Consider the following 17,817-nt stretch of genomic DNA (forward strand, 5'->3'; position numbering starts at 1 on the left):
CTCATATATTTACTGCTAATGTGTCACTCCCACTTTTATTGTATGTGGCACAGCTCTCTCTGCTGCCGCTTGTGCTAGAATATTTTATGAATGATATTGTCATGGCAATCAACCCTCTAACTTTGCAGTGCCAGAATTACTTCTGTAATCATCAGGGCACCCTGCCAGCCCGGTAGTGCTCTGTTGTTGGATGTGCTCTGTGTTTCAAAGACTGTGCGTCATTAGTACTCTTCCACAATCCAGCTCATGTCACTCGGTAAAGTCCCAAAATCCCCTTTCAGAGTGTTTGATTTCTTGGTGTGTTTGTGGTTTCTGGTATCTCTGTTAAGGTGCATGTAGTTTGTTGCAGGCCCTCCCCCTCCCTCTCCCTCTTTTTCACTTAGCTGTAGTTCCAAAGAAGGCTGAGTCATGAGAGCTTCCTGCCACTGCTCTGCTCGCCTCCATAATTCATGTCTGTCTCACACACCCAGACATTTTCTCCCTCTCACTCACAAGCACAAATTTAATTTTCACGCCATATGTGTTGTGCAACTTCATAGATTACCCATACTCTGACCCTTTCTGTAGGGGCATCTGCATTTCCTTATATGTCCATTATATGCGTGAGTGCCCAAAAAAAAGTACACGCTACGGAGTGTGTGCGCAACTGTACCGTACATGTGTGTGAGCCCAGCAGTACATGCTGTAGGTGACCGAGTGTGTGCGTGCGTAAGTTGGGTCATGCACTCAGGACAAGTGGTAAGCATATGGAATAAGAACAGTTCGTCACCCAGCCAACCATCAGCTCTGACTCACTCATTTTAAAGAAGGCCAGGGCCCAGGGGGAGCTGCCGTCTCTATGGTTTCCACAAGAACCACAAGGGAACAGGAGATGCAGAGATTAGCAGCCGACCTCCGCAGGCTTAAGTGGCTCTCCATCCTCCAGCTCTGTTTTATAAACCATCGATCTTTCTTTCAATCTTGCATTGGTTTTCAGGTCTTCAGTTCTGTAGCCAGCAATTGATTTACATCATTAACTTCCTGTGCAGGTTTGTTTTTTAACTGTAGCTAAAATAATTTCTGTTCAGGGAATCAGGCTCAACCTCACTCTCCATCTTTTATAGAAAACGGGAAAGAAGTGGTGACATTTTGGATGCAAACTGCAACTTGACTGATAGGCAGAGGCAGTTATTCTAGCACGCAAAGTGGAATGTTCCCTTCCCCAATGTCATTGCGAAACATACTAGTGTAATAAAGGCTCCTGTTTGTTCTTAAAAATGCTGTAACTTTGTACCATAAATAATGTGTGTTATTGCCCCTCTCTAGGCCTGGAGCGGGACAAGTTTGACAACAAGACGGTGACTTTTGAGGAACACTTCAAAGAGGAGCACAACATGTGGCACTACCTGTTTTTTATTGTGCTGGTAAAAGTTAAGGACTCCACTGAATACACAGGCCCCGAGAGCTACGTAGCTGAGATGATCAAGGTAAATAAAAAGCACAGACACACCCTGAAAGCACACATCCGGATCCACGTTCTCAGTGCAGGCTTACTTTTTTCCCTGAAATGGGTTACAATTATCATTCGAGCATGCTGTCTTGGAGTAGATTATAGTCTGGTGCAGCAATCCTGAGTGAAAGAGCAGTAAAATGGGCGTCACGTTTTTAGCAGAGTAACTATGATCAAGTAGACTTCATCAGGTTATTCTACTGAGTCAGACTTGTAAACATGTACAGGCACGATTCACACATCTTAATACAGTAATGTGTTCCTCTTTTCTAATCTTAATTGACAGATATGCTGGTCATGCACATTAAATGACATAAACAGACTGGTGCAGACAAACAGGAATAGATAGATTGATAGAATTTTTTTTGCAGTACAAGACGGTATATTAGTTGCAGTCTAACCCTTAAACTGACCAAAGCATGAAAAGGAATCAATGGTCAGTTCACTGGGATTTCCATTGTACTACATAAGGTGCTCAGTCTGAGGTGTTTTACTGTTACTCCTGTGGCAATGATACCATGCAAACAAGTTTCTTCAAAAAACAGACCGTAGCCCAGCATCATTTGGAGTTCAGATGTAAGCACTCCATTGACAAACGGTAGCACCTACCTGTTAGAATTACCTATTACTTTTTTGACATAATTTAGCTTTATTAACTCCTAGTAAATGTACAAAAGCCAGTGGCTAATATGCTTGGTCGACCACAGGAGCACAACCTGGACTGGTTCCCACGGATGCGCGCCATGTCACTGGTGAGCAGCGATGCCGAGGGGGAGCAAAATGAAATCAGGAACCTGCAGGAGAAGCTCGAGTCGACCATGAGGCTGGTTTCCAACCTGTCTGGACAGCTGACTGAGCTCAAGGAACAGGTAGATCATGTGACAGTAAACCATGCACACCCTCAGTTTGTAGTTTATCACCCATGATTTATTTTTATTTTCCCTCCGTTTGAACCGGATAGCTTTTCTGAGACTGTTTTGTTCAGCCATTGGGAGGTTATCGACAACCTGCACCTTGATTCTGTAATTACTCAGGACCACCACATTATAATGAACAATAACATGGGAAGAGTTATTGGGGATTGGTTGCTTACTGTTGTACAATTGCCATTATGGAACTGGTGACTCAGACAGCCTAAGGTAATACCTAAAGTAGTTTATTTCAGTATTTGCTGCTCCTCTCTTCCTTGGAATGGGTTTGTTCATGCACAAGTTAAAAATGCACCATACTTAGTCTCATTATGCAATGACAGCTGTCCTTTGAAAAGGTTAAAAACACTTAAGGAACACACTTTTGCCTCGTGGAAATACACTTAATTGTTTTCTTGCCGAGTTTTAGCTGAGTCCGTTTACTCAGCGTTTACTGTCCGTTTACTGTCCGTTGTGTCCGTACAGTAAATAGGAAACTACTGGTAACAAAACACATCTACCAGCACCCCTAAAGCTCACTAACTGACAACTTTTCATTCTTACACTTAGGTTTTTTGTGTATTTGTTTAAAGCCTGCTTTGTTTTCATGCTTGCAAGTCTTCTTTAAACTACTTTTTTTTCCCACTTGCAGATGACAGAGCAGAGGAAGCAGAAGCAACGAATTGGTCTTCTTGGTCATCCCCCTCACATGAACATCAATCCCCAGCAGCCTGCCTGAGGGCCCTTGGGGACAGTATCACCAGTGCCTTAGCATTTCTGTCAGTGCGCCATATGTTATACAGGAGAATGCCAAATCATGTCCATCTCCAGTATTTATTTAGGTCGATGTCTGACTGTATACTTCACCAGAAACTCCTACAATAAGTGTTTCTAGAACATGCGTGCTTCTGAGTGTCTGTGTGAAGTGAAAGTTATCTGAGTACGTTACTGGCGGCCTGTAGAGTGGATGTGTCTGTGTGGGTGGAGTGTGCACCAAGTGCCTCGGGACCTGACAAGCCAGTCCTGTGGGTTTAGTAGATGAAAACACTGACTTCGGCTTTATTACCCTGAATGCCTTCAGCATTGTACCAGACTGACAGCATACCAAAGTTCAGACATTGTTCCTAAGGGGGTATTGCTCTCAAGTGGCCTTTTATTGAGGTTTTAATCCTCAGTGTTGCTCCAGCAAACTCAGGTCACATGTGTATTTGAAGGTTTGTATGACCTCTACAACACATTTTGCTTTTGTCTGACAGCAATAGGAATACTTACTGATATGCAATCTCTAAATAAGAATTAACTATTTTTGGGAACTGGTATTTGATTTTATAAGTCTATTTATGCTAATGTAAAATCTATACAGTTTTTTTTCCCATTCATTATCACTTTCACATTTTTTGCAATCTCAAATGAAGGTTCTACGTAGTCCAGGACACTTTAGATTAAAAAGGTTTTTGAGAAAATGAATACTAGAAAGTAATCTTTTTATAACAAACCATATGGAGCTACTGTGGAGAAGGAGCAAATCATGTGACTGCTTCACTCTGAAGCTGGTTCCATGTTGTCCTTAATGATAGTAGTGATATGGAGTTACATTGGAAGCATAATGTGAACCAAACTTAATTGAATTTGGGAGAAATGTTAGAACGTTAGTTCAATTAGATTTATCCTGCACTGAATTATGTAATCTTTTTTTCTTCCATTTAATCATAAAACAGTGATATTTTCTGTAGCACTCAAATAATTGTTTAATCACTTTGTAGAAGACCGACTTGAGAATGGCTAAGTGTTTGAGAGTCTGTGAGGTGAAACAAATATTAGATTAGTCATTTGAAGTGCTGCTTGACCAAACTGAACTTTTCTACTAATAGATGGTTTGTGTCTGAATTGTACATTACATTCTTGGAGTCTATTTAAATAAACAAGTGTGTAAAATAATCTGTTAATGAGTGTTAAACAGTATCTACATCAGTATGGAAGTCGAGGAAAAGACCAGAACATATGCGCAACTAAAGGTAATGAGGATGTTTGCATGTTATTATCTGTCTGCCTGCTTATTCGTTGACAACTAGGGGGGTGTCATGCTTCTAACGTGGTCCAGTCAGATGAAAGAGAGAAAGGAAGTCAATTTGGGGATTGCCGGCAGATGAACTCTGTTATCTGTGGTCCTCTACAAATGAGGAAGTACACTTGTCGTATAACCATGTTGCATGAGGATGTATGCATGTTGAGCAAATACAGGCGTTGCAAATTTTTTGTTTTAATTTGACCTTTTGGGATTTTATCATAGCACAGATGGAGCAGATGTAGAATTTTTAAATTGTAAAACTGCTTTATTTTCTAAAGACTGACACTATATTATAACAAACGTACACTTTGCACCTAATGAGAATGTCATCACCTATATTTTTTAATAGCCTACTGTAACACTTTTGACAACATTAGCATTCAAACATCTTGCCATTTGTCAGTGTCAGTATATATCAGATAAGTAAATACAATATTGTTAGAATTGCTCAAGCTTGTTGGACATGTTATCAGCATACATTTTAACATTATGAAAAACTTCTTGTTAAAAAATAAAAATACCTTTTTTAGCTTCATGCTGAAAACAATTTCAAGATCTACAAGTGAACTGAAACAAATGTGCCATAATCAGGATTTATATCAAGATTAAATTCAGTATTAAATTGTTACATTTGCATTAACCGCCCAAGGGGCATTACATGGTTGTTATTAAATTAAAGCTACATCACTGTGACCACTGTTAAAGTAATATTGTAATTACTGAATCCTACTGCCTTCCCCATTTGTATTTAATTTATTACACTCCATGAGTTTTCTAACAGACCTTTTGGTCGTTTGTTGAATAGGACAGTGTTGCTGTGAAAGATACTACTTTTTCTGAAACTATGAAAAATCTGTTTATGAAAATGTCAAGGCTGATAGATCTGAGGTTGTGAAAAGAGCTGTGACAGCTGCTGCTTTCCTTGCTAGTTTTTGTCAGAGAAAATAGATGGACAGTCTTAATGATTGAGCTCCTATTAGTGAGGTGAGAAAACCTTAAAAATCAGCCAATAAATACAACATTTATCTCTAGTAAATTGTGTGTGAGTTGCCAAAATGATCTAAATAGCACTTCAAGCTTACTTGTGATTACAAATACATTTTTGATTTAAAAAAAATATGTAACCAAAATATCAATGCAAAAGTTCTGTTTTTATGCACCTTTTCACTTGCAAAAGGAAATTAATGAAAGTCAGCGTTTAACAAAAGGTGTAGGCCTACATGTGTGACCTGTGCTTATAGCCTGCAGCAGACAGGTGCAGCAGCTGCCGTGTGCTGGATGAGCTGGATATGCCCTGCGCGCTCAGCAGGCTGCCGGGGCCATGAGGAGACCAACGTGACAGTCGGCATCGCCTGACAACAAACCCACTGCACACACTCGTCCACGCTTAGGTGCACGTGGTTCTCCCGCAGTGACCGCAATGTTTATACCAGAGGCCACCTGCCTGCTGCAGGCAACGGTCAATAGAATACACTGCTGAATGTTGTGTATTATCGGTTATTATTATTATGTTTTGCAAGAATCTAGACTAACTTTAACTCAATGAGATTGTCAGTGTAAAACTTTAAAAGCAAACCTCAGTTACAAAATGACTTAAATGCACTTGATGAAATTTTGGAGCATCACTGCTCTATAATAATCCTGCTGGATATTAATTGTACAGGTATATCCTACTATAGTATTTTAATTATATTATTGTATATCATTGTCATTGGCAGTGGGCATATACCCACTCGACTCTCGTGCCTCAGGCCTGTTGCAAGCACGTTCCCTGCGCCGTGGCGCTTACAGGCTTGTTTCAATACACTTCAGCATGGTGGTACACGAGATAGGACACGCGCCGCCCTCCGGTCTGACGTCCGCCGCCGTCAGCCCACTGAGGCTCCTTATCGGTAGAAAGTGGGCCGTCCCTCCGCCGAGGATACAGCGCCGTTTAACACGTGAGCCTCATGTGACAGAGGTAGGTCAGGCGGAGCGGAGAGTCAGAGGGTTTATTTAACTCGTAGCTCTGTCCTCCCCCCACTTTCCCAACGCGCCACCAAGAGGGTTACCTTCCTTCTGCGGCAGGGCCACAGCGTGGAAATTGCAGGGACTAACTTGAAACTATTTACATCAGTGCGACTATTTGCCTTTTCAAACCTGCGGAATGAATACAAATCGAAACTGTTTCTTCTGGCATTTCAGTGTATTTTACTAAATGCTTGTTTTTCCCTCTCAACATTTTATCACGCGTAAATAAATGCGTTTTTAATTGTAACTATATTGGAGAAGTACCTCGAATTTACTTTGTGTTTACTGGATTGAAAATAATGGAGCGAATCCCAAGCGCGCAACCACCTCCTCTGTCTAAACACCAGGCTGATCTGTCGGACTTGCAGGGGTAAGTTATACTTTGAAAAATGCTTTCCTCAAACGCACTTAATATGCTGTTCATATTCTGTATCTATAGCTTCACCAAACCATTACCCCACACTTAACTATCCTCTCTTTTTGTATTTCTTTAGGATGGATTTCCCGATGTATGTTTATAAACCCAGGCGAGGAATGAAGAGAGGGGAGGAGAGCAAGGTCCGTTATTATTTTACTTGTTCAGTTATAACCACATCTTTTAATTAAAGGGTGTAAACTACAAGGAAGGAATTAAGTTAGCAGTAGTCCTGTAGTACCATAAATGGTTGACCGCATTTCTGCTATGACATAACTCCTGGAGTCCTCCCTGTCGGAGTGACTGCCTCTGATCATAAAGAGCTATATATGTGTGCTCTAGGATCAGCTGAATTTAACCAACAATGCTGTTTATTCTTCCAGGAAACCTACAAGCTGCCTCACAGACTTATTGAGAAGAAAAGGCGTGACCGGATAAACGAGTGCATCGCTCAGTTGAAAGATTTATTACCAGAGCACCTGAAACTCACGGTAAATTCATGCTGTGGCTGGGAGGGAAAATGGGATTCACTGTATTGAGTGGCATGCACCATCGAGTGGCTGTTAGGTGGCATTACATCCTCTGTGCTGAGTGCGTCAGCAGTCAGTGAATGACGGCTCACACTGAAGAGGACGTGTGTCATGTGCCTTTGTTTAAACTGGGGATTTAAAAAATTCAATTCAATACTCAATAAAACAAGATCTTGCAATCAAATTGATACTCCAGACTGCGTAATATTTATGAAATGCATATGATCCCATATCAAATTGAATATATCTAATTGATTACTTTTGCCTTTATGGCTGCTGTTGTAGAGTTTTGATGATGTGATCCTGTGAACATGAGCAGTACAGCGTAGTTTCTGTGTCTTTATATAAGAGGTGAGGATTTGCTGACTGTGTGTTTTTCCCACAGACTCTGGGCCATCTGGAGAAGGCTGTGGTTTTAGAGCTTACGCTCAAGCATGTGAAAGCCCTCACCTCTCTTCTGGAGCAGCAGCAGCAGAAGATCCTTGCTCTGCAGAACGGCATGCAAATTGGTGAGCTGCAGATCACTCGCACACACACGTGCTGCACACACAAATATGCACGTGCAGCAGGATGGTTTTGTTGGACAGCGAGCAAATTACCAAGATGAATACACAATGAAGGGATTGTGCAGAACTAAAGGCAAATACTGTAGTTGTTGGAACATTTCAAACTGCAGCATTTCTGACTGTGTGGTTTCTTGTTGTCTTTACAGATCAGCCTGCTGTCAACCAGGAGAAGTCAGAGGAGATGTTTCGCTCTGGCTTCCACATTTGTGCCAAGGAGATGCTTCAGTATCTAGGCAATCATGAAACTGATGGAGATTTTGCGCCATCCCATGTGATCAGTTACCTTCACAAGTTAGCGGCAGAGGTGCTGCAAAGTCCGCTCCGACCTCGCACTCCTCCCAGCCCTCAACCTGAAGAAATCCCTGCCTACCACCAGCACCAACCTCACAAGGAGATGCCCACCGGCTTGCCCCCTAAACCCAGCGAAGGCTATGGGAGGAACTGTGTGCCCGTCATCCAGCGGGCGCACGCTCCAACGAGCAGTGAGCAGAGTGGCAGTGATACGGATACAGACAGCGGCTATGGTGGAGAGCTGGAGAAGACTGAATCTGGGACACAACTGGGACGTCCAGATTACTACGGTCATGAGAGCCATCTGAAGCGAGCACTCGGCGAGAGGCAGGGCTCCGCTATCAAACAAGAGGAGGACGAGCCGTGCCACAAGCGCCCCCGTGTGGAGTCGTCAGAGGACTCAGGAGGAGAATCATCAACATCATCGTCCTCTAGCGGTTACGGCAGTTACATGAGCGTATCCCCCAACCGTCCAACTCCTCCACATCCCCTCTGCATGCCTTTCTACCTCATTCCACCTTCTGCTGCAGCCTACCTGCCAATGCTGGAGAAATGCTGGTACCCCGGGGCCATGCCCATGCTCTACCCTGGCATGGGAGGCACTGCACCCACCATGCCCAGCGAAAGACCGCCTCCACCTCAGCTACTGTTGTCTCCTAGGGGAGGCTCTCCAGCCCCAGCCATATCTCAGACCCCCATGGACTCCCCTGCCCTCCTTCAGGCATTAAAGCAGGTACCACCCCTCAACCAGGAAACCAAAGACTGAGAGAAAAGGGGTGAAGAGGTGATCTACCCAGGAGTAGAGACAGTAGTAGGAATGAAAACATGACTGAGCCTTTCCATAACCCATCCTCATTCCCGTTCTCTGTTCCTCAGCCTGGAGGTCAAACAGCAAACTGGAGGACTTGTAGAAATGATCAAGAGGAGATGGAGGAGAGAGCAACATCCGACCACACTTGAAGGATGCAAAGCTCTGGTTGAATGTTAAATACTCAGTGGTATTACTCAGTGCAAATGTATCATATAAACTGGACCTTCCCTGCATACACACCAACACACACACTTGGTTGAATGTAAAGAAAGATACGTTTTAGAAGCTGCTGTTAAAGTTTAAACACCAATGACTGATGCATCTTGTAGCTGCAATAGAGACATGTCATCTTTGTACTTTAGAAAGTGTTGCACCAGATGTTAGAGGTAATTTTTCACCCAAAGTTTGTTGCCCATGTCCTTTAAGTCACCATTACGCTCATCACTGGGAATGCCCATAGAACCAGACACTATGATGACTGACACCATAAGACACAAGGGTTTCCTCAAGTGAGTACAGACCAGAGTAAAGGTACACCCCAATGCATGGATGAAGGAATGGGCCACCACATGACCACACTGAATGAGAAGTCTGGTTTTTCATTGACAAACCAGACAGTTCAGATGGATTTCCTGTAATTATTGTTCATAGCCTTCTTGTACATTTCTATTTTTGATACCTGTTCTCGCACTCTGTCTGTCCGGAGAGATAGAAGGTGGGCAGAGTGCGGACAATTGTACGTTGTGTACTCAAAAAACTGTGTACAAACTGTAGCACTGTGCTGGACCTGGTCTGCATACTCAACATCTTTTTCTGCTCAAGTCAAACCTGGTGTTTGTTCTTGCTGTTGCCTTTTACTTGTGAAAAGCTGATAAATCTCAGATGTTTATTCTCTGTACTACGTATGAATACTGGAGTCAAAGGAGTGAGGAGGAGAGAAGTTGAATGTAAAAGTTTTACCAGAAGACTAGTTTTCTATAGAAAGAGGTACTTGAGATTTTATATTTTGGGACCTACATGAAAGATGTTTTGATGTACATATTTTGTCTATAAATGTTGGTATACATTATATAAGTGTATTAATAAAGTATTTTTTTCCCGTGGAAAATTGCCTGGACTGTATGTATATGAAAGAGAAGTGTGTGTGTGTGTGTGTGTGTGTGTGTGTGTGTGTGTGTGTGTGTGTGTGTGTGTGTGTGTGTGTGTGTGTGTGTGTGTGTGTGTGTGTGTGTGTGCGCGACAGACAGACAGACAGACTCTAGCAATGAAATGCAATCCATTCTTTTACAGTGCAACAACATTCACGTCACCAGGAACACTTATGTAATGGCAGATCTGTTGCCTGACTCTCCTGCTGGTTAACCGTATGTGCCTACTAATAATACAACAAGTAAATACACGTGAGTGTAAACAGTTTCAGTTCAGCTCCTGAGGCAATCATCAGGATCCATCTGCTTCTTGTTAACAGCCTTGACAGGGAGACATTTTTTTTTTTTTTTATTGGCTCCATGATTTTATATGAAATGTTATTGTACCAGAATTGCGAGATCTCTTTCTGGAACTACACTCCCCGCACTACAAACACATACATTTCAACAAATGCTACTAATTACCCCAATCACATTATTTTTATCTATGTGATTGCACTTACAATCAACACAGCTTGTGTGGCAGATTTCTACATTTCTATCACCACAAACTCTTAAACCTTATATTATTGTTTCCACTATCATTTATGGGTTTTAGGAGTGTTTGTTTGGTCCTGAAACTGACGTAAAAGCACAATAAATGGCATTAGTTCCTTTTAAAGCTGTAGTAAACACATTATTACAGCCAGTTTAATCATTTACTATTATTAAATAGTGCTTTTAATACTCATTTCAGTAGTTGGGACCTGGAGGCCTAGTGGTTAAGATGCATAACCACAACATCTCCGGTGTTTGACCTTTGTTGCATGTCATACCTGTCTCCCTTCCCCATTGTTTCCTGTCTGTTTCTATTTCTGCCAATCTTATAATTATATATGTTACGATTTGCCAATTTCAGTAGTTTATTTCAAGTCATGGAGCTCAATAAAAACACCAAGACTTATTTTGTTTAAAAGAAATGTTGACAATAACTTTTTATTTGTCAAATAAGTGGCAGGTGAGTGTGTATTGATGTCGAAGTTATTCAGGAAATGTATGTTGTCTTTATGTTTAAAAAGAGGCTAAAAGACCAAATACCAGGTGTTGCTGAATGTGTGGCAACATCTGGATAAGAACTGACAGCTCTTTCCTTTTAAGTCCCTCTTTGGCATAAACATGCAGTTAGATCATTGAGCCTTTGTTGCCATCTGCTGGCCATTTATAATACCTATATCCTGTTAAGATAAATCTGATTATTTATCTGCAGAAAATGGAACCAGTGGTCATTTTGTTATAGTATTTTTCGCCCAGTCACCTTGGAATATCTGCCATACTGGACAGATATTCTGTTTGTTTGTTTGTTTTTATTAATATTTTTTTTATTTGGAAATATTGGCAGATATAAATACAGTAAAAGCATGTACTTGGACTAATATTTGGGACTACATATAAAAAATAGCCTCTTGACTAACTCAGAAATGTTTTTAATAATGTGCACTGTCCCTTATCAAATAAACCAATAAATAAACAGAAAAGTAAATAAATAAAAAGGTCACCTCATTTTGCCATCCCAGACGTCATTATATATATATATATATATATATATATATATATATATATATATATATATATATATATATATATATATATATATATATATATATATATATATATAAGCACACACACATGTTTGTTTGTTTTAATACAAATAAACTTCAACACAGTATTGATTGCTGTTACATTCATAACATAATTGTAAATCATATAGATATATTTAGATTCTAGTCAGCCAAACTAAAACATAATTCAAATTTACAACTGAAATTTATGGTATGTTAACATAATATTTAATGTGTTGTTCATCAGGCTCCAGCATGTTTGACACTCAATACCGCAGATTTTTATGTTCCCCTGTGCACTCTTATTTAAATTTATCCATGCTTTGCCTTCGAGAGCAGAGGAATAACTGATGCCTATGGACACTGGGCTGAGAGGACAAATTTGGATTACGACAGGCAGTGGTTCCAGCCACAATGTTTGGTTGCAAGCTAAAGACCTCCAGGGTAGGAAGGGGACACTGGAGTGAAGGAAAGCCCCGGTTAGGAGTCCTATGTTGGAGCTCAAAAGCTCTCTGGGGAAAGAAGGATCTGGAGATGTGTGATCCATGGCCTGGGTTGGTCTGAGATTTGCAATCTGACATGCTGTGAGGAGGGCTGTGGGAAAAGGAAAGGCTCCGTGGGACCAGAGTTGCCCCGTTGGCACCAAGACTCAAACCCAAATGTTGCACTTTCCTCTGAGGTTCAGTGTGTACCACCAAAGGCTGTTCACATGCCAGACTGCAACAGGACCTGCGAACACAAGAGGTATTCTGGACATCTGCTCTCTCCTCAGGTTCCCTCTTAGAAGATGTTGATGTCAGCTGTCTCTTTTTCTCTCCAGCAGCTCGGTTCTCCTTGCCTGATTGGCAAAAAGTGGAGACTGCGTAGGACCTCCGACCTGATGGTTTACGTGTCGTTTCAACCTTTTCTGACGACTGGTCCAGTGGGAACTGCATGACGAGAGTTGGGTTAGAAACAGTTTGTCTATGAAGTAGATGTCTGGATCGCCTTATGGGGGCTCCTTCCACCAGCAGGTTCACTCCCACATACTGAGGAACTTCAACTGCAGCCTGGGAGGGTGTAAAAAGTAAGACACAAATAAATGCTTTTAGTGTAACCTCTATTAATCAGAGTAATTCCTCTGGAAATGAACACCTATTATCTCTAGGCATGATCTGTAAATATATGCCAACCTGTTTGAAGATTAGCTGGAAGCCTCCTGTGTAAGCACTAGGATCAGTCCGTCTGTCCAGCACAACCCTCAGTGTGTCCAGCTGCACAGCAGGGCAGAGGCGAGCGGTCACAGCTGTGGAGCAGGCCATAGTCTGACTAGCGTTGATTTCCAGAAGCCAAGGCTTCAGATCTCTGCCTAACATAAAGTCGGCTCCGTAGAGCTCAAAGCTCGCCTTGCGGGGCTCGACCAGGTCTTGGGCTGTCTGCAGGGCATGGACCACTGCTTGCTGCATGCCCGTGACCACCACTGACTCCCACTCTGCCCCACGGCCCTGCCGCTGCAGATAAGCCCTAAACTGAGAGCAGGACCACATATTGTCCTCAGGCACTCCTGGATGGCGGTCACAGGATGGCTGAAAGTGCTTCTGGATGGAGTTGTTGCACAGGTGGACTGAGCTGAGGAAAATAACGAAGTATTTTCAATGAAATTAGTACATTTAGTCTACTTGAAGTATTTAATCAATCCCTCCACAAATCATTCTAGATACAAGATACAGGAACGTTCAAGTGCAAGTAAATCATTTATTTTTCTCTTTGGTCTGACCCACTGTCTGACCTGTCCAGAGTTTTTGTTGAGTATGGTTGAGTGGAGAATCGCAGGTAGCACTCTCTGTAGAACCAGACAGTCAGAGGGTTCCAGTCGGTGATGAGGAACCACTGACGGAGGTCAAACTTGGTGCCATGGACCAACAGAGGACGTTCAAGGTATTTCTGAACCACCCACTTACTCTCTTTAGTCAGGGCTCTGTCACCGTCCACAAGTGCCAAAATCTCCTCCAGGCGATTTATACACATAATACCTGGGTGGTTGAGGTGACATGGAAAAGGACAAAGGAAACACAATTGGCTTAAACAAATCAAAACTGCATCAAACTAAGAGGACATGGTGTTTCTGACGACCTTCTATACAAATAGCAGGCTAACTTTCCTTGGTCATACAGAGGCTACAAGAGAAATTGTAGGCATCATCATTTTAGTTTTCCCAATTAAATGTAGAATAATTAAGCAATAGTGACATCTGTATATCACGGTTCATGTTGCAATCATAATATTTATGACACAAATAGTTCTTTTCAATATTGTTTTTAGTATTGTGTCCAGAGAAAGTAAAAGAGTGATATATAAGATGTTCATGTCACTGTCATTTTTTTTTTTTTTTAAACCTCACCTCGTCCTCTTGACTTGGCACCTGGTTTGATAATCCAGATGTTATTCAGTCCATCGGTATCCAGCTGAGGGCAAGCCTTCTGCAGTCTGATTAAAGTGGCCTGGCAGCGCTCCACAAACACACTGCTACACCTGATCAGTGCACCTTCACTACACACAAACATTACACTCACAGATTGAGTTTATTAATGTGCAGATTCACTAAATCTTACCATTATGCTTTACTCCAGAAAGTAATTATGCAATATACAGTGCATATACATATACATACTGTATATTCCCAGTGGAAAAAATTGCAAAATTTGACATTAAAAATACCAACCAATGAATATTAAAACCACTTAATTTCTGAGTGTGATGTTCGTGGACATTATTGTCCAGTGCAACACACAAGGGAGCTGGAGGAGCTACTCACTGTTGACCGACTGTGAGGCAACAAATCCACCCAGCAGTTCAGAAGAAAAGGAAAGGCAGCGTAGCTTTATATTTACTTATTTTTTTAGATTTAAAATAGGCAGGAATGCTCTGATGGTGTAGCTTAACATCGGTTTGCATACATGTGTATACAGCAGATCTATATCAATGTCCTGTATACCAATCGTCAAAATAGTGCACTATAAATAATAGCATGCGGTATCGTGTTAATTATATGGTATTTGTATAAATAGTGGTGTGGAACTGGAACATCATTCGAGTGAAGTCTTTTTTAATGCAAACCGTAAATCCAACTGACTCTATATATCTATTTAACCCCAATCTGAGTCTAACATGAATTATATAGTGTTATAAAAATCCATGTATATATATATGTACGGTATGTAAAATAATATATAATCAGTTCTGAACCTCATCTAATAATAACTTCTTCAAGATACATTTAGAGTGAGTTTTACTTTTTTTAATGACCGTTATTCATTTGATAAACTGACTTGGGCTGTCACTATTGCAGAGAAATTTTATGTAACCTAAGAAGGATCATTCTAGCAAACCCAGGAAGCTCCCAGAAAACATACTTACTGCACAACCATGTAGTAGTCTTGCAGAAACTCTGCCCAATGCTGTTCCTCCACTGAGGGTGGTGTTTCTACAGAAACATCAATGTCGCCGTGCTCTAAAACATTGAGAAACTCTTGACACACGTGCAAAGCCATGTCGATCATTCCTGGACCAACAAAACGATGCTCCACATTATCCAACTCTGTAGAGAAAAACAAGATTTCGTGTCATAGAATCATGGCCAGGTCACATCTGTTTGGGACGTTTTGTTCCTCACCCTCTGCTCTATCTCTTCTCCATCTACTTGTCTCAACCACATGCTGCAGCAGGCTGGTGCATGCTGTCTTCCTGAAATCCTCTTCATCGTCATAGAAAACAGAACGAGATCTCAAGAAAGAGAGAAAGGGCAAGTAGTTTTGTTGATTATGTATCACGAATAAAACTAAGACAGCTGTTGTGATTACTCCACTTGTTACTCTGTGCATTATCTTTGCATCTTTGATAGAGCAAAACTTTGGATGTGTGTTATAGAGCCGTACAGCAGACCTATAAATGCCTGCTTTTCATCCTCTGCTCCAAGCCTGTAGCATCTTGGGAAGAAGGTATCAGGATCTGCTGTATCAAACCACTGAAGGTTACGCAGGTTCACACAGAGCCCCACCTGAAAGAAACCAACATATATACATACTGTAGGAGATAGAGAGTACTTGCTGTACCTATGGCTAAAGTTTAAGCTTGTATTTTTGCCAGACAAACATTAGAACCTCTTAAGGGTTGAGACCTTGGTAGTAAATGTCCCAGAATTTGCATAGTGGTTGGTCATTTGGTCATTCCGTAAGGAGCGACAGTCTATGTAATCCCGACGTGTTGTCCAGTGGAAATATGTTGTTTCATTTCGAACCAGGCGAGACTAAAAAAGGTTAGAGAAATTCAGTTGGGGCTGAGCTAGAATACACAGTGTGATGAAAAAATACACATGGGAATGAAGTAATGCAAGAAAAACAGTTAGCACATTCGATTGCTTCCGGACTGTGCAGGATGTCAGTGTCATGTTGGTTCACTAGATCATTATCTTACCATGAGGTCATACATGTCATCAAGGTTCTCCTTTTTCTCGCCTTCATCCACTCTCTCTGGAAAGAGAAAAGGAAAGAGTGTGCGTGCATGCAGACTTATATGAGTAGAGGGGTGTGTTGAGAGGGTACTGGTCTTTGTTATAGGTTGGTGTCACACAATGTATCATGTTTCCATCTAAACTAGTGCTTCAATTACACATGTATATACACGCTAGCCCCTCCTGCACTTTTAGCTCTGACTAAACGGAGCGTATTTCTGATCTTTTGCACAATCTTTAAGTGAATGAACCGACAGAATATGATTGATTGACACTTTGTCAGTAATACTGTGTGCACTGTCTCACAATACACATCCAGTCTTGTCCCTGTATCTCAATCACTTATACAGACATTTTTTCTTTGAGCCTATAGTGAGATTTCAGTCGCATTAGTTGCATGGACACTTCATCTTGTTTTTTCCATAAATGTCTAATAAGGTGGCTGTTAGGAAGGTGTCCTCCATTGTCTCACCAGTAACATCAGCACTGACAGCACCATCATCACCACCATCCTCCTCCTCGTTGCCATGGCAATGAGTTGCTCTCTGGACAGGATGGGGCAAACAACGTTCCACCCACCCTCTGGCCCATAAGGCAGCACGGATCACAGGGTAGGGTCCCTGCACTGAAAACACTTTCCTCAGCTGAGAATGAGTGGAAGAGAGACAGTAAAAGGGTCACATGAAAATGTAGAGTTCTTACAGTGACATCTAGGCTGCAGATATAATCACCTTCACTGCTTTTGCCACTAGCATTTTAGCCGCTTTTAGCCTGTCTGGCTTGATCGCTGGCAGGCTTGGCACACTGCGACGTAACCCTCCCTCCACTGGAGCCACTGTGGATTGTAACACTGAGACAAACCGCGTGGTCAAATTTCAGTGTAAAGTTACTGTGTGCACAACACATGTGCATGTATTTGAATAAGCAGATCTCTATTCACTTACCTGGCATTTGTTGCATGTTACTGATATATATATATTTCTCTCTTCAGCTGACCAGCATACAGTATTCAGTTCTGACAGACAGACAGATAGATAGATAGATAGATAGATAGATAGATAGATAGATAGATAGATAGATAGATAGATAGATAGATAGAAAGGTGTCCTCTGCTGTTGAGGAATAAACAGAGAAAACATAACACAAACTGTATGGTTTGTTGCACCTACTTTGCCTTTGTAGCTATACTGAAGAAGGATATAATTTGGGTCAAGCAGGCATCTAAATCTGGACAGAGCTGACTGAGGCTGTCATAGCTTCTCATTGACATACCCATTCCCACAAAGGCGCGCGCGCACACACGGACCAACACGCAGTACATGCACAACATTTAAAAAAGCATGTATAGGTTTGTAAACACGTCAACAGTAGGCTTAGGCTTTATCCACGTTGAACGACTTACGGACCAGCTCTCTGTATGACATCTACAACAGCTGTCAGACATAACAACTGCGCGTAAAATACATCTCAAACAAAAGCAGCCGACATTTTACT

General features: G+C 41.6%; 3 protein-coding genes across 7 annotated transcripts in view; 2 read left to right on the plus strand and 1 right to left on the minus strand.

The window, feature by feature from the left end:
* Positions 1 to 4,335, plus strand: part of LOC137879369 (inositol 1,4,5-trisphosphate-gated calcium channel ITPR1) — a 62,835-nt gene extending 58,500 nt beyond the window's left edge. For all 5 annotated transcript variants that reach the window (XM_068720016.1, XM_068720017.1, XM_068720019.1 and 2 more), the window contains 3 exons: positions 1,306 to 1,466; positions 2,197 to 2,358; positions 3,050 to 4,335. In XM_068720016.1, the coding sequence (XP_068576117.1) occupies positions 1,306 to 1,466; positions 2,197 to 2,358; positions 3,050 to 3,136 (410 nt within the window). In that variant the 3' untranslated portion in view covers positions 3,137 to 4,335. The remainder of the gene's footprint in view (positions 1 to 1,305; positions 1,467 to 2,196; positions 2,359 to 3,049) is intronic.
* Positions 4,336 to 6,426: 2,091 nt separating this feature from the next.
* Positions 6,427 to 10,196, plus strand: LOC137879553 (class E basic helix-loop-helix protein 40-like). The gene is made up of 5 exons (XM_068720356.1): positions 6,427 to 6,845; positions 6,970 to 7,033; positions 7,274 to 7,381; positions 7,806 to 7,929; positions 8,133 to 10,196. The coding sequence occupies exons 1-5, from the start codon at positions 6,775 to 6,777 to the stop codon at positions 9,041 to 9,043; spliced, it is 1,278 nt and encodes a 425-aa protein (XP_068576457.1). The 5' UTR covers positions 6,427 to 6,774; the 3' UTR covers positions 9,044 to 10,196.
* Positions 10,197 to 12,100: 1,904 nt separating this feature from the next.
* ttll3 (tubulin tyrosine ligase-like family, member 3) lies at positions 12,101 to 17,648 on the minus strand. Its single transcript, XM_068720635.1, is given in 13 exon segments — positions 12,101 to 12,883; positions 13,007 to 13,442; positions 13,603 to 13,846; positions 14,215 to 14,363; positions 15,231 to 15,411; positions 15,487 to 15,567; positions 15,756 to 15,870; positions 15,991 to 16,119; positions 16,287 to 16,342; positions 16,796 to 16,967; positions 17,055 to 17,173; positions 17,268 to 17,435; positions 17,596 to 17,648. Coding segments are annotated over 12 exon segments (2,481 nt in total). The 5' UTR covers positions 17,284 to 17,435; positions 17,596 to 17,648.
* Positions 17,649 to 17,817: the final 169 nt, after the last annotated feature.

This window comes from Cebidichthys violaceus, unplaced genomic scaffold, assembly GCF_023349555.1.
Source record: "Cebidichthys violaceus isolate CVI_PGR_0920_01 unplaced genomic scaffold, fCebVio1.0.p SCAF_25, whole genome shotgun sequence".
Taxonomy (NCBI): Eukaryota; Metazoa; Chordata; class Actinopteri; order Perciformes; family Stichaeidae; genus Cebidichthys; species Cebidichthys violaceus.

Bases quoted from the DNA above. Each gene is read 5' to 3' on its own strand.
- LOC137879553 (XM_068720356.1), top strand. From the start codon at position 6,775: ATGGAGCGAATCCCAAGCGCGCAACCACCTCCTCTGTCTAAACACCAG. The intron at 7,034-7,273 runs GTCCGTTATTAT...TTATTCTTCCAG, and splicing joins AGAGAGGGGAGGAGAGCAAG to GAAACCTACAAGCTGCCTCA. The intron at 7,382-7,805 runs GTAAATTCATGC...TTTTTCCCACAG, and splicing joins CAGAGCACCTGAAACTCACG to ACTCTGGGCCATCTGGAGAA.